The following is a 20,769-nucleotide window of genomic DNA, read 5'->3' as shown; positions in this document are numbered from 1 at the left end:
CTGCCGAACACGAAGCAGGCCTTTAACAGAACCCCGAGGATCAACAGAATCCTCCGTCTGTCCTAGTGCCAAGCCACACGGATCCAGTCCACGTACTCGCAACTTATTTCCATAAAACCAACCTCAATGGTATCCCCCATCTCCTTCTTGATCTTGCAAGTTGTCACTTTGCCAGAAACATCCTTGCTGTAAGTGAGATTTCAGCTTCTCACAGCGGCAAGTAATCTAGTAGAAACTGGCCGACGTTTCAGAGGTGCTTATTACCTACCATCATCAGGGCGATGAGTGCCCAATGATGCAGGAAGTAAGCACCTCTGAAACGTCGGTCAGTTTCTACTGTATTATACGGCGCGACATCCCGGAGAATTTTCGTCTTAATATTGCAACTCTGACACCAGATTCAATCGACCTACGAGTCCAGTCCGTCGAAACCTTTCACTGCATCAGCACAGCTGATTGCGATGATGAAACCATTAATTCATTTTATGCCAAGTACCCAATGTTTCATGCTTTTCAACACAAAGCATTCGTCCAAAACGCAAAATGTAGGCGTTTGTGACACTGCATAAATGCCACTGACCAAGTTTCGCGTCGTAAATAATCCAAACACAAGAGAATTATTGAACATACATTAACTTGGAAACATCCAAGTTTCCCAATTAAAATCTGAGGGCCCACAAAATTGAGCCATCGTAGGTTTAGCTTCATGAAAATCTGTAGCCATTATTCAGTCTTTGTATAAATGTATTCAAATACATTAGGACTGTTCTCGTCACGTTATAAGCTCTAGATTTGACTGCGAAAGAAACTATAGAACAGAATGCTTCGCTGGGCTATTCAAGAAATCTGACTTCTGGAAAAGTATTCTAGACTTCCGTGGTTTGCCCTATTACATCACAGCGCATGGAGCATTATATTTGTTATTGACGCTGAGAACCAAGCAACGAACAGGCATCGACGCGCGGCTTGGGAACTGGGCGCTGTGGAATGGGGTTCGTACTCGGCAGGTTACTGGTTTGAATCCAAGCCTGTATGCTCTGCTGTTGTACTTAGTTACTGTGTTTTATGCGGAAACTCTGGATAATAAAGACAGGTGGATGGACTTTCGGACAGGTAGATAGATAGAGATCTGCTCTGCCATAATCTTAAGCTCAGAGGGGGTTCGAAACATTTATTACATGAATAACCATCCCCTCATACATAAAAAGTAAAGATCGAAAGAGGTGTGTTATACATCTAACGCACAGTAAATTTTATTTCAACGACAATTAACATGAAACACCCTGTTTCAGCTCAACCTTCTTTTAAATGGGGGGTCGAGGGTGTGGAGTCGCATAGCGTGTGTCACCAAGCAAGCTACCACAGCTGCAGTTTTAGTAAGTTCACTGTGACAAGAAATTCAGGAACGCTAAAATTGTTGAAATAACACGCACGTTGCATTCTGCATTCATGGTCAGTTGCATCGTAACTCAGTAAAGTCCCAAAATTTAAAAAGGTTGCCTGCCGCATTTGAACGTTAAACAGTGAACGAAAGTTCTGACAGCGTACAGAAGCCTGTCGAAATAACTGGCTCTTTTTAAATTCTAAATTACGCATGTCTTTTGAAAATCAGCCACGAGCACGTGATAAAATAACTCCACCCCACAAAGCATTCTTGTACCCAATCGGTAATAGTCTCTACAAACCTCTAATTAGATCACGTGGTTAATAAAATATGCTCGGTACGGAATGATTTTCTGGATACGGACACTTGTTCTCGAGTCTTAGCTCTGTCTTCTTCTTCTTCTTTTTATCTTTAAGTTTCATTTTTACGTCTCGGCCTTCTAAAGCCGGTCCACTCCGACGCGCACTGCCATAACATAACAGCGGAACGCGAAAATGTGGACCCAGGTTTGTGGCCGAAATATTCAACACAGTAATGTCAACGAAATTTACCATGTTTCGCACCCATACAAAACAACAGGCAAGATTATTGTTTTGTATACTTTAATTTTCAGGTTCTTAGAAATCAGACGGGAAGACAAAATATTTTGAACTGAGAAGTAGCAAGCATTTCCATAATTTAATCTCCTCCTAACTTCCTCGTGAGCATCATTTTGAATCGTTATTGTTTTTCCCAAGTATTTGAACTTTGTCACACTTTCAAAGGACTTATTAGCCTCCTTAATGTCTGTCGCGTACATCGCGGTGTCCGCTACGACGTGGCTGGTCGCACACTGCGTCCCACCCCGGAGAGTGACGTAGCTGGTGGGATTTTTAGGGGTTTTGATGGGTTGTCTCAGGGATTCTTAATTAGCTTAGCGAATCGGTAGGCATGGACTCGAGTCTCAGTTGGTGTCACGGCCAATTCATAACCTGCGTGATCGTTGATCTAGAAATGTTGATCCCGCGTCTCGCAGTCCAATCCTTGATGCTTTATGATCCACGGCGCACGCTTGAGATGGCTCCCTCGCCCCTTCCGGGTCTCCCACTGAGGCTTTATTCTCATGGCCTTGTTTCCGTCGGTCTCTCGACTCGCAGTTGTTGACATCGCTCGGTTCATCCGTGTCTTCAGAGTCCTGTTCTGTCCTGGTTGTGACGCGAGGCTATGACGTCATTTACTAACCCACGTGGTATTACCACCTGATCGGGGCAACGACCTCCCGCTCGCCGATGTAGTAAGCCATCTTTGTCAAGGTAGAACTGACCTTTGTCAAAGCTATTTCTACAGACGCTGACGAAAACTGTCGCTCTGCTGCTTTAGCCATGTTTTCCCGACTCAAGGGGTCGTTTTCGAGGGTCGCGATGTGTCGACTTAGGGCGTCTACATGCTGGATAGACTATCCTGGGTGGAAATCGAACTCCGCTAATCTGAGAGACCATCTCATTAACCGGGAGTTGGTGTCTGAGAATTGGTCAGATCGGCCTACGAACTGACGACCACGCAGATGGCTTCGGAAGTGACGTGTGGCCCACACTAGAGCTAAAAGTTCTAATTCACTAGAGCTCAATATCTGCTCGTGTTCGTTTAACTGTCCAGAAGCACAGGCCATGGGTCTTTCTTTCTAGCCTTTTCGCGTAGTTTTCAGGAGTAGAACTGAAAATCATCAAGTCATCTGTGTAGCAGATGACCTCCCAACACTTTGTCCATCAGGGACTGAAACATCGCATAAACCAAAACATAAGCGATTATATTCGTAATGCCCGAAGGGTGCGCCAAATACAGTCTTTTCTGTCCTGAACCAACTGAATGTGGTTTAAACCCCCCAACCATTACCCTAAGATCCATTCAAATAAAATTGTCCCATCCATGAATAAGTCTTCAAGTGGTCTCTTCCTTTGAGTTCTTTCAACTAACATTTTATATGAATTTCTTGTCATCTCCATTAATGTTACATCCTCCTGATAATATTTTATGAAGTATAAATCCTAGTATGCAGTTTCATCCAGCCTTCAACCTTTCCTTTACACTTACGTCCAAATATTATCGTAAGCAACCTTCGGTGTTCATCTGCTGTGTATATTATTCTTCACAGTCTGCCTTTGTGAGGGAGTGGGAACTCTTTTTTTGGTGCAACAGATTACATAAACATAAAAGTAGAGATATTTTGAAGAGCCCATTTCTTTCGAGGATTATGGGTGGGGGTTAGCGAATGTTTACTTAATTCACTAATCAAAATGCAATTTGTTAGATGCCTGAACATTTCACTAGAAAACACAAGAAAATACATTTCAATGTCCCGCGCCGTAGCCGCGCGGTCTGAGGCATCGTGCTTCGGAGACGGAATGCGCGCTGGTTCGAGTCTCGGGGGAGGAGAAATTTTCTCATGAGCTTTCAACCAGTGCCAACCCAGGATCGTGAGGAAATTGGATAGCGTAATCCGGTCATGGAAACTAGCAATGGCTGACCACACGTCACCCTAGATCTGGTTGGATGATCGTTCACCTCTGCTTAGGCATGTGAACGTGAGGCCAGCAGTCAAGCTAGTCGGCTTTGGCTCTCTGGAGCTGTTACGCCACGGATTTAATTTAATTTAATACATTTCAATAGAGTACACATAGATGCAGCGTGTAATAATAAAATAAATTTTTATTCTGTGTTCGATCATCATGCTTTGTGTGTGTGGTAATGAGTTGAGCATTTTGTTTTTGTTTGGTTACAGAACTGTTGGAAAAGTGATGCCTGGAATTATTTCCAAGTGTTTTGCTGCACCAAAAGCAAGAACAAGGCAACTGGCTGTTCAGATTACTCTCATAGGAAAAGAGAAATTTGAAGCTGTTCAGGAGGAACTTCTGAAAGGAATGGAACATAAAAATCCAAACATTTTTTCAGGTTTTAAAATGGAACTTCACATACCTAAGAGAAGAATTTGTGAATTTACTGAAAAAAAACAAATGAAGGCTGCAGGAGTAAATAAGACACTATTGGCAAATATGTTCGATCCAGACTTTGAATCGCATCTTGAAGCCATTGATGCACTAAGATATGTAAGTATGGCTTCATCATAAGTGTGAAATTTGACATTGCAGTATCTGAGGAACTTTCGAATGTTTCGATGTTACTAACTTACGCGTGGCATGAAGTCCATACGAAATTTCAATAATTTCCCACCAACTTTATGTCACTGTAAGGACGTCCTGCACTCAATTTGACTTTTTGATGAACACGGTAGTTTTTTATGTAACGCAGCAAATTGATGTCTTTAATGTTTCCCAGATGTTCTTTTTTTTAACACAAGTGTCTTTAATACGTTCCTTCAGAAATCCTGTTAGAGACGAATTTTGAGCAGCAGCCATTCGCTCAGGAACAGAAGTTTTATGTTTCTTTTAATAGGTGGAATGGATGAGGAATTTAGTCTGTTGAGTAGTTTGATGTTTTTCCTACTGGCCCACTGTGTTGTCTTCTTTGTGGTTTCCAGTGAATTATTCAAAGGTGGCAGCACAATATGTGCTGTGATACGCTTTTTAATCTCAGGTCGGTTGACAGAAAATGACCTTGAGAGGATTGGCCATGAAATACTGCGTTGGTAAAATGGCAGGTCTCAGAATCCTAGGAATATACGGTAGAATAATATAAGTGCGGATTGTGTTTCACCTGTCATTCTTGTAGGAATCATATAAGGTACTTACAATTTTGCAAAATCTTTGCAGTTTCATTACATTGTTTGTATATTTATAAGAAATTCTGGATAGAAAGTGGGATCACGGGTTGGGAAAGTTGTGGCGGGAAGTAGGAGGTGTTGTACCACCAAAGAAGACACAGCAGAAAATAACAACTTGGTTGTGTTCCAGCGGAAAGAGATCTTAGTCAAGAAGAAGTTGATGAAACGGCATCTGCTATCTTCTCTGAAGAAATAATTTCAGGTCTGGTGATGGGGACTGGAGAACTCGTCTGCCAGCTGTGGAACAGTTATTGCTTATATTCACGTGTAAAACGCATTGGTAGACCCCACCTAATGGTACCTGCACCTTGTCGTGGTGGTAGGGCTTGAGTACCTCAGTGACCCCAAGAGCTACTGGTAGGGCCTCCCTAGCCAGATTGGTCGAGGGGGAGAGGTCAGACTAAGACAGGTACCCTGGTCCTCCAGGTTGGGGGTTGGTCGCAAGGCTGACAACCTTGCACCGTAAAAAGAAAGATGTTTCGAAACCTCAATCAAAGCCTCGGATAGAATGGACCTAACAGAGGACCGAATGGAAGAGGAGAATTGAGGAGGCCATGGACCAAATATGGACCGGAGAGCCATATTGTGTCAGTGTGTGGAAGAAATGTATCCTGAAATTTCAACTCAAGTTATAATCAGAACACTGAATAAGGAGCCTGTTTCAAAGGAAGACACCTCCGAAGTTCTAAAAGCCTGGGTTGAAGCTGAGAAGCTGCTGGCAGAAAATGCTGAATTTACAAGGTTTTTATTTCATTTTGTATGATAATATAATTCAAATTGTATACAAATATTACATGTCAGCAATGTCGGGGAAGGAGGACGGTATAAAAGTTTATCTTAAAGAGGTAGAATGTGAGAATACGGACTCGGTTAATTTGGTTTGGGTTGTGGTCCGTTTGTGGGGCTCTTGTGAACATGGTAATGAATTATTGTAAAGCTGGGTAATTTTTTAACTCGTTGAGTGCCTGATAGCCTATGAAGAAGGGCTCTGCTTTATGGAGTGTATTATCATGTGCTTTTTATTGAAAATATAAGGGAAAATTCCTCGAGCTTGCTGTAAGGTAGAATTTGTTGTTTGTAAGATGAACATTCAAGCATATGGTTTTAAATGTTGCAGCATGCTGTTAGTGACAGAATATTTGAATTCTTATGTCTTTTAGACTGCTGTCAGGAGGTGTGGTTGTGGACAAGGAGTCTTGGAATTTGACTTTTTACGCACCCCTCCTGCCATTCACTGATGACAGAAACAATGTCTATTCAGATAGCTTTAAATATTTTACTGAGATATTCGTTGAGTCCATTTGGTTGTGTAGTTCATGCAGGACTCAAAGAAAGTAGACATAATCTACAGACAAAAAATACTCCCTTCCTACAACGCATCTCCTACACCAAAAAGTTGGTACACAAGGTGCACCAAGCTGAAAGAAAGTGGAAGAAAAATTACATTTTCTTTTGGTATAACCACTTCTCGTAAATAAAAAACAGACCCATATTCTTACTCCACTATGTGTGTGTGCAGTAATAGTCTGCATTATCTGAAATTCAAAGCTGTGTCCTCTCTCTCACTACATGATCTGTCCAAGGCTTCCTTACACAAACTAAGAAGCAGTACAAAGAGGAGGTAACAGGACAATGAAGATAGTTACAGTTAATATTAATAGATCTTACAGTAGAATGAATCAAATGGATCTTACAGCAGATGTAAAGGTAATGGACCACACGAAATTGCTCAGGTTCAAATGTGGGCTTTTGTGAACATACTAATGAAGCTTTGGGCTCCATAAGAGCAGAGTATTTCCTGGCAGTTCAGTAAATATCAAATTTTCAAGTAAAACCAGCTGCAATGTGGAGTTTGAAGCATGTAAAACATCCTGTTTGTTAAAGACTACTCAACAAATTTAATATAAATCACCATCTAATAAAACTTTTTACAAATTCAATAATATTATGAATGGAACACTGATAAAAACTACCATTTTGAAACTACTAAATACTTTGATCCAACCAATTTTAAATGATAGGATTTTTACTACCATCATCATCATCACACAATCAAGGAGTTAGGGCGTATTGACCTTTTCCATCCCCATAGTCTAAAAGTCTCTTTTGCGATCTTCCAGAGTTTCTTTGTCCACATGGTGTGTAGTTTCTTAATAATTTGGGATCTGCTAACACGTTGAAGCCAACTGTTTTCATATTTCAACATTTTGTCTAAAATGGGATCTATTCTAACTCTTTAAGTAAGTCCTTCCAAGTGTACTTTGCAGCACATCTCACAAATGTCATCTCGGCAGCTGTAATTGTTTCTATCCTCGGCTTTTACTACATGAAGTTAATATTAAACTATTTGTTAAAAATCCATAAACTGGAACTCTTGTCTTCATTTGTAGTATCTTTCATTCCCAGCAGCTCCTAATATTATCCATAACTAATTCAAAATATATTTTAGCCATTACTTATTACAATAGAGCGATGATTTTATAAACAAAATTAAGATAAGATGCCTCCTTCATGGAAGTTATTTCAGCTGGAAAACAAATTCTGAAACTCTGCCACGTTATTAAAGATTTCTGAACTATAAATACAGAAATATACGAAACCAAGACTTACCAATGAATCATGTGGCCTCAGCTAATTGTGGTTTTCTTTTTGATAATTTCTTAAATAGCTTTGTGAATGCCTTGTACTTCAAAGACTCCATACTTAATGACTTTTGCTTCTTTAAAAGTGGTGTTTCAAACTGAAATGATAGAAAAATGAAATGTAATGACACCATTCAATTTCAATTAGTTCTGCAAGTAATCTTATACAATGTGTGTGCTGGTGTGCAAGAGAAACTAAATTTTAAAGTCATAACTCTGAGGTACCACGTCTTCTACATGACATCATAAACAGGAAATATTAAGAATTACAGTCCCATTTGCTATCAAACATGAATTTAAAAATCTATCAAAATTCCCACATGAATTACACTGAGACTGGACCCAGATCTCCATGACAAGAAGCTGATATCTTAAATGCCATTTTCTGTAAGTGTACGCATGTGTATGTTAGTCAACATGAGGTCACCACATGCATAAGAAATTCTGTATAATCATTGTGAGCATTAGTAGATAACTTACACTTCTACCGTGAGAGCTCGAGTTTTCACTTCCTAAACTGCACGTATCTGCAGTGTCCTCATCCTTCCAGTCAGAAGAAACTACCGTGTCTTGTTCCAACACAGGTTCAGCTTTGAAGCTACGGCTTTCTTCACCACTGGCTTTAACAGCTGGCAACTGAGCCCTAAAAGAACATACAACTGCATTATTAACATAGCGTATATGTATAGAATGGTAAAGAATTTGTAAATGTATAATAAGTTCTTAACTTTTTTTTACCTTTCAACCCCTTGCCACAGCTGGTGGCCAAAGAATTTATTATACTTAGACACAATGAAAGCTCCAGATCACATAAATTTGTGAATGCATTTTTATAACTACTGAAGAGCAGCCAAGTGTCAGGTCCGAAAAGAAGCCACGTGTGCACCGTGGTTGTAATTCTTTGTCATTTGGTTCAGCCTACCACATGCAGCAGGGGCAATGAGCGATGAGTACGGAGCACTGGTAAAATTGTGCTGATTGGCAGGGGAACACAGAAACTCCTGCCCAGTAACAATTTGTCCATCACATACACTGGGAAAATTCAAGAGTGGCTGTTCACAATTTTAAAGTACGTAAAACAGGACTGTCAGCTTTATTTGACATGAAAGGCTTAGTATCTGTAACTTAATATTTGAAACCTTTTTGTATGGTCTAGCGGTCAGAACACTAGCCTTGTAAGCCTGGGGTCCCGGGTTCAATTCCCGGTGGTGCCCGAATTTATAACTTGTGTTGGGCAAGGCCGTGGTCTAGGCATCACAGAGTTTTCCTCCGGGGGCTTCCCCGGTTTCTCCGTGGCATCCCAACAATTACTCCACTCACACACAGAAGAAGGCAATGGCAAACCACTTCTGATCATCTCTGCAGAGAATGTATATATGTATGAGCAGGTCCCTGACAACCTCAAGAGGTTGGAAGGATCCTGTTCATAATATATGGACCTATCGTCAGACAGAACACTACAAATAAAATAAATAACACGCCAAACTATTTCTGTGTTGGCTTCCACTTGAGGAAACTTTCTAACGTACAAATAACTCCACTGTATCATATGATTTCTACTGATAAACCACACCCAATTAGCTTTAGGTGTTGAGAGATAAGGATTATGTTCTTTTCACTGACCTAGAAACACACACAAATTCAGACAAGAGGAGACTGCTTCTGAGTAAGAAACCTGCATAAACTAACCTACTCCAAGGAGCAGAGTCCTTCTGAAAAAGCCCGCGTTCACAAGATCTTGCCACCAAACCTCATTATACATTATAACATATGTTAGCTTCATCAACAATGTTAACTGCAAGACATGCATTTGGAAACTACAGTTATTCTACTTTCAATGCTTCAAATACCTGGAAGGTTGCAGACTTGAGGGAGAATGTACGGAGTTGTGCAGTTTTGTCCAAAAATCATACAGTTTTCCAGCCCGGGAGTAGTCAAGCCAGAAGTAGTAAGTCAACTCTGGAGGCAGCTGGCACCTCTGGTACATAATTGGTACAATTTTGCGTAATCTTTGATCTAGAAGAGATTGTAAATATAACAAACTCCATGAAGCAGTCCTTGATAAGCACAATCGCTTAGGTAGTTATAAAACTCCCTGCCTTTTATGAAAACCATGGGTTCATTACTGTGTTCATAAGAATCCATCACTGGTGTCTACTGGGAGCCAGATTAATCCTCTCACCTTTTCCCTGAGAATCATTTTAATATAATATTCTTATCTACACTTACATCTTCCAAATGGTCTCTTCCATTCAGGATTTCCAACCAAAATTCTGTATGTATTTATTATATTTCCTATGCTTCTAATAATATTTGTGGTAGAAATATACTAAATTTAAATGACTATAAGATAAAATTCTTACTTTTCTTTTTATTATACAGAGCCATTTCTCCTTTTACATGACAGTAGTGTTCCTGGAAAACTCCAAGGTGTGGGGAAAAGTGTGTTATAGAAACCATTGGATCAATTGGAATTTAGGGGTTAGGGGTAGAGATTTTGGATTCACCATCATGAATGAAATTTTTCTATAGTGGTTCATCATATTGTTTATCTGAATGCATTAATTGTGTAATAATTTTTCATACGTGCACTTAGGGTTTATTTCTCTGAATACGTTTATTTACTTTATTCCGACTGTGTTATACCCAACATGCATGAAATGGAAACAGCTTTCTATTACAATTGATCGATGTTGTTTCACGACAGACAGCAATTATTTTTTCCCCATAACAACAGTATGTGCCGTAATATTACTGTATTTTCTACTTATCTGCTTTCCATAACCCATGGCAGAAATTTTAAATTTTCACCCAAAAATGTTTTCATCATAAACTGTAAGAAAGAACAAACAATTATGCAAACAGCTGTGACATGTGTGAAAGGAAAAATATATAATTTTCTTATGCTACTAAAACTTTGGGGGGGGGGGGGGGGGGGGGGGGGAATGTGGGTTAAGCATGTAAATAGAAAGAGAAATTTAATATGAAAAGGTTATCAATGCTGCATTAACTCTTCTTCTGGATTTTGCAAATTAATTCTTACTATTCAGAATGCTTTAATTTCAATGCTGTAACTACAGGAACTGTTCAGTGCTGAATAACATTGAAGAATAATTATGTATGGTCCAGGTAAACCATTCACAATATCACAAGTCAAGAGGAGGAACATCTAGGAATTATAACTTCTTGAAACACTCAATCACTGAAAGAATCTCGACACTCACCAATTCCAAGTGCTGTAGCCAAAGTCACAAAGAATCTATTCGCTTCACTTTTGAGGAAATTAGGTGAAGCGATAACAATCAACCGGTTGCACCGCTTAGCAATTAGGCGCATGATGGCCTCGTGTTCAAAGGTCAGACCACCCACCAAGTCACGATCTCGCAAACATAGCTGTTACAGAAAGAAAATTCTCATTAAATCTGGAATCTCAATGAACTGGATGTCTCACACCTAAATGAAATTAATATTGGTTTAGTAAGTATGAATCCATTCTATTGCAGGCTTAAGAACTCCACTAAACAGGTACCACATTAACTGATATTTTAGTATAACCATTTGTGTTTATTCTCAGAAGTAATTTTTAAATCCAGTAAAAGCATCTGTTATTTCTCAGATCTTCATAAAAATAAAATTAACTGAAATAATTAAATTGCTTATTTATTATGACAGACTTACAAATATGCATTCCTGCTGATAAAACAGTTAACAAAATATTATTTGTTATTTGTGTTTATTCTCAGATGGGAATCTTATTAAACACTGTTGGAATAAATTCAGTAGCACCAACAGACTAAATAATGTATATCAGCCCTCTAGTCCACTTGATAGTAAACATACCCCCTGCACCACACCAGAAACGACTTCCCCTCGCAGGGCATTTCTCCTGATCTGTGGACAGTATATCAGCTGATGTGCACTTTTAGAATGTATACAACTATACATCTGTAAAAAGTAAAGTAAAGCTGTCCCATTACACACCATGTAAGTGCTTGGGGGGGGGGGAAGAAGGTACTTCCTACTCAGTTAACCTCGCACTAGATATGGGTGACTGGCCAACATCACACTCTGGCAGTGCTTTACCCCCAAGAAAGGACCCCAGCACTCATTCGATAGGAGGCTGGATGGGCCTCAGCCAGTCTGGACACAGAGGCTAGAGGCAAAATCCCCTGCCCCTGTTGGGGATTGAACCCCCGTCATACTATACATTGGTGAAAACTGGAATTAGCACTGAATGACAATTCTTCCAATACATTTTATCACTTTGCATTAAGTTTTCAGAAAGTTTGTGCTGGGAGCAGAAAGGTGTTGATTATTTATCAATCTTAGTAATATAAAAACTAAGTATCAATAAATACTGTATCTGCCATTCTTGTTTTCTTGAAACCGTATAATAGATCATTGAATCAAAATGAGAAATTTTAAGAAAAAGAAAAACATAAAACAAGATGGACCTACAAATGCTTCAACTAAGCAAGACCAACAAAAAGAACATAAATATGATGACAGCTATCTCCAATCTCCTCAACACCCGATTCTCAAACACCTGCAATCTGTGTTCCTCCCTCTGAGTGAGAGACCATGTTTCGCACCCATACAAAACAACAGGCAAGATTATTGTTTTGTATACTTTAATTTTCAGGTTCTTAGAAATCAGATTTGAAGACAAAATATTTTGAACTGAGAAGTAGCAAGCATTTCCGGAATTTAGTCTCCTCCCAACTTCCTCACGAGTATCATTTTGATTTGTTATTGTTGTTCCCAGATATTTGAACTTTGTAACCCTTTCAAAGGATTTATTAGCCACCCTAAGATAATTTTGCCCGCCTGTCTTCTGATAACGAGATACTAACATGTACTTAGTTTTTTCTGAATTTACTTCTAGCCCCACCTGTCTACTAGCCTCTAGTAAAACTTCTGCGTTCCTCTTTATTGTATTTATATCGTCCCCCAATAAATTAACATCATCAGCATATGCCAATAGCTGATGTGTCCCGTTCAATTGCAAACCCTCCTGCCTACCTTGGACTTTCCTGATGGCGTATTCTAGCACAAAGTTAAAGAGCAAGGGAGACAAAGCATCTCCTTGTTTTAGACCGTTCTTGATGAGGAATGTCTCAGATACATATTTACCTACTCGAATTTTGCTACAGGTTTCATTTAAGCACATTTTTATTAGACCCACTAGCTTCTTTGGTATACCAAATTCAATAAGAATATTATATAGCACTTCTCTCTTCACAGAGTCATAGGCTTTTTTGAAATCTATAAATAACTGATGTACGGTCCCACCGAACTCCCATTTTTTCTCTAGTATCTGACGAATGCAAAAGATCTGATCAATCGTTGATCTGTTTCGTCTGAACCCACACTGATGATCCCCAATAATTTCATTCGCACATGGAATTAATCTTGCCAAAAGAATGTTTGATAGAATTTTGTATGAGGTTGATAGCAGCGATATTCCTCGGTAATTACCACACTCAGTCTTGTCCCCCTTCTTATGAACAGGAATAATTATGGATTCCTTCCACTGTTGTGGCATCTCTTGCTTATCCCAAATTAACTGAATAAGCTTATGGATCCTCATATGCAACCCTTTGCCACCTGCTTTAATTAATTCTGCTGGAATCTGATCAATTCCTGGAGATTTATAACTTTTCAACTTCCCAATGGCTAGTTCCACTTCATCTAAGCTAGGTTCTGGCACCAACAGTTCAGCTGTATGCATTTTAATCTGTCTAATACCACCAGTATCATGAACATTTGAGAGCTCGCTAAAGAGATTTTTCCACCTATTCACAATTTTTATTGGATCTGCAAGCAAATAGCCACTATCATCCTTTACCAAATTGGTCTGGGGTTGATATCCTTTCTTAAAGTTATTAATGCCTCTGTACAGGTCTCTGATGTTTTTTTCCTTATTATTTGTCTCAAGTTCAGCAATTTTGCCCTTCAGGTATTCCCTTTTCTTAGTCCTAAAGGTTCTACTAGCCTCACGTCTCACGTTACATAGATTATCCGCATTTGTTTTGTTTGGGTTCTGCAACCATTGAAATTTTGTTTGCTTCCTTTGGGTTATTTCTTGTAAATTCGAAACATGTCGTAAAAAAGCGCTAAATAATGTAAAATCGTATTTACGATAAAAAGCGCCAAAATATAATATTTTATACTACATAATGTTTTAATATTATATAATTTTAACAACATCATTTAGTTACAACGTTTGTGTATAGACTGTGAAAATAAATATATACTTGTGTTCACTGTTTCCACACTGCACGGCAATAATCGGTGTCAAAATCATTCAGATATTTGCACCCATAACACTAAGGACTCTTCCACAAACACTTATGTATGTCCATTAATAATTCTGGAGAGGAACTTCAAAGGTTCGTGTTCGAGTTGAACATTTCATGTGCATGGCACAATTTTAAAATTTCAGTACAGAAAAGTAAGATATGGGTTTTACAGGAATTACCCCACACGACCTGAAACAGTTACTGACAGGACTAAATTACTAGCTTCATACTTACAAGGACACTGAAGACAAAATCAAGGAAGAAATGCTAACAAAGTTTTGTAATGAAATGTCTGTCTTGGTGTTACAGTACAGAAGTGAAGCGAGGGCATTAAGGAAGGTAGAATATTCAAAAAGAGAATCCAAAGAAATTAAGATTAAAGGAAGCACAATTCACATATCTTATCAACTACTTACCCATTCATTAACTTTGAAATACTAGTCAGCCAAGAGGTAGAAGATCGCTGACATGGAGCGAGGCAACTGACTACGAGCATCTCCCAATACGGGAAAAGACGGGCTCGTCCCATCGATATATGCCATCACTTTTTCCACCAGATGTGCTGAAAGCAACACAAATTCATATCAGTTCTGTACGTGCTCGCAGTAGCCGATATAGATGGGGCAGAAGCAGGTAAGTCAACATTGTGTAGCCCCTTGAGAGTACAAACTTTTTCATGATTCAAACACAGTTCTAATATCTGTCGTATCCTAATTACGTTAGGTTAGTAGGTACCTTTCCCTGGTGACTTTATAAACAAGTGACTATCAGAGTTCTTTCTTCACTCATGCAAGTGGCTGTTCTATGCAATGGACTGTTCCTTGTTCTGTACTGTGCAGGGAGCTGCAAGTGCACTGTAGGTTCAGTGTCCTGACACCTAAAATCACATGATGAATCTACTCTGAACATAATTCTGGACGATGCAAATAAACAAAAATGAATAAACTATACAGTGAACAATCCAGTCAACTAAAGAGACACGTGACTAAAACACGGCCTTGATGAGCTGATAAACAGAACCAACAAAATTATCGCAAGTAGTTGAATCTGTTAGAGAAAACATTTTACCTTGGTTTTCTTATTCGGATGTGCATACAAGCAAAAGAACACCTGTTCCAGGCCTTGACTTTGTCTGTCCCTAACAGAAGCTAACTTCTCATCTCTCAGCCTTGGAATTACCACATCCAACGTGTGTAAGAGGAGATGAGAGAAAGAGGGGGGTTATGCAAAAATATATTTATGAGGGAGCAGCAAAGTTGGTCCAAACAGACATCATATCAATCAACAATCTTTAACCAAAACCACTTGTTCAAAGCTCTGGAGTTGAAAAAGAAAGAATCCAGCCATTTACACAAGTTTTAAAACACAAAAGTCTGATTCAGTAACTTTAAATACTGAACTGATGTGAGGCAATTTCTTTTTTTATGTATTACACTGCAATGCTTTTACAACACTGTATTTAATTTGTAACCGTGATGTGCATACACCTCGATAAGTACTTGTGATGATTGTTGTGGTTCTTCAAAGTCTTTGAGTTCTTCATGGACAGCCAGAAGGACTTGAGCAGAAATCTGAACCACGGTTCTCTGTTTTATTGTGCCCCCCCCCCCTTCCAGGCAAAATCCTCAGGCTGCTTCCCTTCCACAGAATGTAGGGTTGTAGTTTTAAATTTCTCTTTCTTTAGAAAAATATGGAATTTTTTCTGCTTAATTGAGCTCGGAGTCCAGTTCAGCATTTAATACTTACATATATTTTGAAACTGCAAAGTAGATTGGAAGGAAAAATTTGAAGTGAAGCTTATAACAGATTCTTCACCTATTTCATTTTGCCTCCTCTTGTCATCTAATCTTCAGAAATCCATAGCTCTGTTCCTTGTAGAGAACAGTTTATTTTATGTTTAGGTGTTTTATAATAGAGTGCTTATAATCTTTCATTTAATTATGTCTTAAAATGTGCTCATTTCCCAATTCTGCATTTAATACATTACGAGTTGCAAAATACAGGAAATTAAAACATTTTATACATTAATAATAGTCAATTGACTGTTGAAAAATAAGGAGAAAGGCAAATTTAAAATGCTGAAGAGTGATGTGAGGACGATGTTAACTGCAAAGTAAAAGTTAAAATGTAATTCCCACTATTAATTGTCAAAGTTTTTACTGCTTGTTGTAAGGATTAATTTGCAGTCCACCTCGAATCTTAATTTCCCCTATGCGAGGGGGTGGGGCACCACAGTCATTATGTAGCACAGTAAGGTTAAGTGTAGAATTTTTTAGGAATGAAGCAAAGAATTACTCTGTTTAAAGTTATATGTCTTTGCAGCTATGCGTATGCAGTTTTACAATTTTTGTTAGCAATAATGTTCATAATTTAGCAACATCGAGCAGTTGTACTGCTTAACGGACAGACAGATTATGTAAAGCTAATGGCAAAGATCGTATTAACAAGCAGTTTGAAGAAGAAGGGATGTTACTGAAATGGTTGTGAGAGTGTGAACCAGGTTGAGCAACTATGAATGTAAACACACACAGAAACAGTTGTTTAATGCCCACTTGTCATGTTGGTGTCAGATCTTTGTCTTGAATGTTATAAAAAGGAGAGAGTAGTCAGATTGAGATATGTCGTCCTGCTGGTTGTCTACTTTGAATTAATTTTGTTTCCCTTAACCTGACATGTGGACTCATTGTAGACAGTTCAATGTTCAATTCCCTGTTCATAATGAACATGCGTAGGAAAACTTTGAAAGCATAATATTGTACCTTAAATGAGCATAAGAGTTTCAGCACGATCTGGGTTATTATTTGGTAGGTTAGGATGGGGCATTTAACAATTCTGAATCAATTAAATCTTGTAACTGAATTTTTTACGTGAGTGCGATTATGAATATGAGGAAGTAACAATTTGAAACACAATGAATAGGCCATATACAATTTGAATACTTTGCTGAAAGATCGTCAAGACAATAATAATTTTATATAATCTGGAGGAAAACATTTGTATGGATTGTAATGAAAGTTGCATCAACTGTTTAGTTTAAACTCAAATGAATTAGACTGTCTTTGAAAGGACTGATTTTGGGATCTATGTATTTCAATCCCCTTGGTAGAAAATTTTGCGACTGTGTGAGAGCTGTTAAATATTCTTCATTCTAATTGAAATCAAGGGGGCTCTTTTACAACTACATGTTTAAGTTCCACTGATAATAATGTTGAATCAGATTTATCATGTTGGCTTTGACCAGAAAATACAGGAAACTATGTGAAACAATTTTCTCTATTTATAATATCATTTGCTGGGGGTGGTAAGAATGACATTGTTGGCAGGTGCGAGGGCAGACACCCCTATACCAGGCAGCAAACACAGAGCCTGCCAAGGGTTTCTGCTTTTGTTCCTCAGCGGTAAGTCCCAGTCGAGAAGTAGTGACGTACAGAATTTCCCTATCGGGGCCCCCAAAAGTCCCCAGAGGTCTCTTCCCCTCAGGCTTTTAAAATAGTGGACCAAACCAACCAGATGGCTTACGGAACCCGAAGGTTCATCACCGAATCAACCAAAGCCCTCCACCGGACCCTGTCCTGGGCCAACAAAATTCAGTCTCCTTCAACTCCTATCTCCCATAGATGCCGCCTGACATTATCCTCCCATCTACGTCTAGGTCTCCCCAGTGGTCTCTTCCTCTCAGGCTTCCCAAATAGTGGACCCAACCAACCAGATGGCTTACCGAACCCGAAGGTTCATCACCGAACTAACCAAAGCCCTCCACCAGACCCTGTCCTGGGCCAACAAAATCCAGTCTCCTTCAACTCCTATCTCCCATAGATCCCGCCTGATATTATCCTCCCATCTACGTCTAGGTTTCCCCAGGGGTCTCTTCCCCTCAGGCTTCCCAAACAGTGGACCCAACCAACTAGATGGCTTACCGAACCTGAAGGTTCATCACCGAATTAACCAAAGCCCTCCACCGGACCCCGTCTCCTTCAACTCCTATCTCCCATAAATCCCGCCTTAGATTATCCTCCCATCTACGTCTAGGTCTCCCCAGCGGTCTCTTCCCCTCAGGCTTCCCAAATAGTGGACCCAACCAACCAGATGGCTTACGGAACCCGAAGGTCCATCACCGAATTAACCAAAGCCCTCCACCGGACCCTGTCCTGGGCCAACAAAATCCAGTCTCCTTCAACTCCTATCTCCCATAGATCCCGCCTCAGATTATCCTCCCATCTACGTCTAGGTCTCCCCAGCTCTCTCTTCCCCTCAGGCTTCCCAAATAGTGGACCCAACCAACCAGATAGCTTACGGAACCCAAAGGTTCATCACAGAATTAACCAAAGCCCTCCACCGGACCCTGTCCTGGGCCAACAAAATCCAGTCTCCTTCAACTCCTATCTCCCATAGATCCCGCCTAACATTATCTGCCCATCTACGTCTAGGTCTCACCAGCGGTCTCTTTCCCTCAGGCTTCTCGTTATCTATTGTGAGTTTGAAACCCATATGTAGATAAATAGAATAATAGTTCTTATGGATATCATTCATTCTGTACACAGATGGCATGCAGTTTTTATACACCAACACACCTTCAATTGCGCTCCGGCTAAATGAAATTAATATAATCAACACTTGAGACCTCTTCTTTACTAAGCCTCATATCATGGATTTCTGTGATCTGATGTTTCTTCATTTTAAGTTATATCCATAATACAGGAGTTAAAGGTACATATGTGTAAAAACTTACATTGAAATCTATTTTTTGTATCCCCTTTTCATATGTCCAACTACAAAATATCCTTCCCAAAATACAGATCTCCCATATTACATGTTGTTAAAATTCAGTGAGTATGTTGGGAGATGAATCGTGTGGACAGACAGACAGACCTTATTATGTATTCAGAACTGAGTAAAATTTCTAATAAAATTCAGAGAAATACATAAACTGAACAACACATACCATCCCCATTAAACGTCATTCAGTACAACAGCAGCAACTTGACTTTGTTACTGGCATCGCAGTTGGATTCAAGCACTGACCATCTCAGAACTGGGAGTAGCGCAGATCACGGCGCGTATCTGCAGCAAGTAGCGTCCCCTGCTTAGGTTATTGACAGATGTACTAACACGCACAATTTCAAGTGTGACAGTGGCACAGACTGCAACACCATCAGAGACCCTAAAATAGTAGACTTAATTTTCTAGAAATTATTTCTTAATTATCAATATATATATAATTAACTTTATCAGTTGTATCTTCAAATGAGATTACAATTAAAATGTCCGTTTCGTAGGATACAAAATGGACACTCGTACGGTACCTTGGAAAGCCCGTGCAACACATTCGACAGCAGTACTCAAAATCAAGAATGATTCATTGTATGACAAACACGTATAATTTTAGAGGGTCATGGCAGGAAGGATGCGTCGTTGTACTGCATATGGTGTGTTTATATGATGTGCATTTTGAATATGTGTAGAATTCAGTAATGTCACTCCCTATGAGTAATTTAATATATTATAGTGATGTTTACCAAGACATGATCTTCCATCTGGACCAAGTATAAACCCTGTGGTACATTCACAACGGAAACTGCCTTGCGAATTTATACGGGACCCATGTTGACAGGGGTTGCTTATGCATTCATCTATATCTGAAACAAAAATTGAGGATGTGCTGTATCTTGAACCACCTAAAAGCACCCAAGTTTATATTCTACCTTTTATTATGAAACAACATGAAACTGTTGATGATAATTATTTTGTGGGTTGTAATGCCATGGGGACTCAAAGGTACATACAATGTATCAGAGAAAGATACTGTCTACAGCTTAGGGGCTGTTTCTCTGAAATGTTGGTATCTACCTATAAGCCCATTTGGAAACACAACCCAGAACAATCACCATCTTCAATGCCATAAGAACGTCAAATCTCACCAAAGTGGTGCTTTGAAAACTCAAATGAAAATCAGTGACCAGTGCAGCGCTAGACATTTAATTTCTGGCTTGACTGACGCGTCTTTATTATACAGAATCTACATGTCGCATCTGTGAAAACATCATCTCTATACCTTAAATATGATGATAAGTTCTCTAAAAAAATTTTAAGTCATTAGTTTTCAAATGTTTAATTTAATTTTTTGCAGGTATTCATGTTGGTTAATGTTTTGCCCGGTCGATAACCAGAATCACAGACACACTTAAATGAACCATCGATGTTGACACATTTGCCATCCCTGTTTGAGAACATTCATCCCAAGTCTACACAGAACGTCCCATCCAATGATGGCGTAAAACCATCCTGGCACACACACACACCGGTAGGATCCAGGTATATTTTCACAACGTCCCTTCAGGCAGACTCTTGCGTTCTCATAACATTCATCAATATCCGAAACAAAAATTAAAAACTGTTATTTAGAACAAAATGTTCTATATATATTTTGGAATAAAAGAAAGGTATGGCTTCTGACAGCCGTCTAAGTGACTATTAGCTTCCCAAGCAGGACTCCGCTCCACGGTCAGTTAATTACTGGTAATTCATTACTTAATCTGACTAAAACTTTCTACTGACTTGTTACCTAGGAAGTTTTGTACATTTGGCAAACAACATCTTACCAACACATGCATGTCCAGATGGTGAGAGAATAAATCCACTGTGACAGTGACATTTGAAGGAACCATCCATATTTATACACACATT

The 20,769-nt window shown here is 39.2% G+C and overlaps 2 protein-coding genes across 4 annotated transcripts; one reads left to right on the top strand and one right to left on the bottom strand.

Moving 5' to 3' along the window:
- Positions 1-1,145: 1,145 nt before the first annotated feature.
- LOC147871815 (uncharacterized) lies at positions 1,146-14,637 on the bottom strand. 2 transcript variants are annotated; one of them, XM_087360088.1, is made up of 6 exons: positions 14,502-14,637; positions 11,008-11,176; positions 9,634-9,799; positions 8,264-8,426; positions 7,752-7,881; positions 1,146-3,136 (listed from the first exon to the last, which is right to left on the bottom strand). In XM_087360088.1, exons 2-5 carry the CDS (start codon positions 11,117-11,119, stop codon positions 7,759-7,761), a joined length of 564 nt encoding a protein of 187 aa, XP_087216214.1. In that variant the 5' UTR covers positions 11,120-11,176; positions 14,502-14,637; the 3' UTR covers positions 1,146-3,136; positions 7,752-7,758. The 2 variants fall into 2 exon arrangements, with proteins under 2 accessions (XP_087216214.1, XP_087216215.1); XM_087360089.1 differs by lacking the exon at positions 1,146-3,136 and adding an exon at positions 5,064-5,378.
- Positions 5,376-20,463, top strand: LOC147871814 (uncharacterized). 2 transcript variants are annotated; one of them, XM_087360091.1, is made up of 3 exons: positions 5,376-5,882; positions 14,527-14,718; positions 20,213-20,463. In XM_087360091.1, exons 1-3 carry the CDS (start codon positions 5,707-5,709, stop codon positions 20,268-20,270), a joined length of 426 nt encoding a protein of 141 aa, XP_087216217.1. In that variant the 5' UTR covers positions 5,376-5,706; the 3' UTR covers positions 20,271-20,463. The 2 variants fall into 2 exon arrangements, with proteins under 2 accessions (XP_087216217.1, XP_087216218.1); XM_087360092.1 differs by lacking the exon at positions 20,213-20,463 and adding an exon at positions 15,231-15,288.
- Positions 20,464-20,769: the final 306 nt, after the last annotated feature.

The sequence above is a fragment of the Zootermopsis nevadensis genome, unplaced genomic scaffold, assembly GCF_977971745.1.
Source record: "Zootermopsis nevadensis isolate Lab colony 2312 unplaced genomic scaffold, Znev_1.0 Znev_ptg000038l, whole genome shotgun sequence".
In the NCBI taxonomy this organism is placed as follows: Eukaryota; Metazoa; Arthropoda; class Insecta; order Blattodea; family Termopsidae; genus Zootermopsis; species Zootermopsis nevadensis.
The sequence above is the reverse complement of the archived record's forward strand: the minus strand, read 5'-3'. Positions and strand labels throughout refer to the sequence as shown.

Coding starts and splice junctions, on each gene's coding strand:
- LOC147871814 (XM_087360091.1), top strand. CDS start 5,707: ATGGACCGGAGAGCCATATTGTGTCAGTGTGTGGAAGAAATGTATCCT. Junction 5,883..14,526: donor GAAAATGCTGAATTTACAAG/GTTTTTATTTCA, acceptor TTGAAATACTAG/TCAGCCAAGAGGTAGAAGAT. Junction 14,719..20,212: donor TATAGATGGGGCAGAAGCAG/GTAAGTCAACAT, acceptor AATTTTTTGCAG/GTATTCATGTTGGTTAATGT.
- LOC147871815 (XM_087360088.1), bottom strand. CDS start 11,119: ATGCGCCTAATTGCTAAGCGGTGCAACCGGTTGATTGTTATCGCTTCA. Junction 9,800..11,007: donor GGCTACAGCACTTGGAATTG/GTGAGTGTCGAG, acceptor AATCTCTTCTAG/ATCAAAGATTACGCAAAATT. Junction 7,882..8,263: donor CGAGCTCTCACGGTAGAAGT/GTAAGTTATCTA, acceptor CTATCATTTCAG/TTTGAAACACCACTTTTAAA.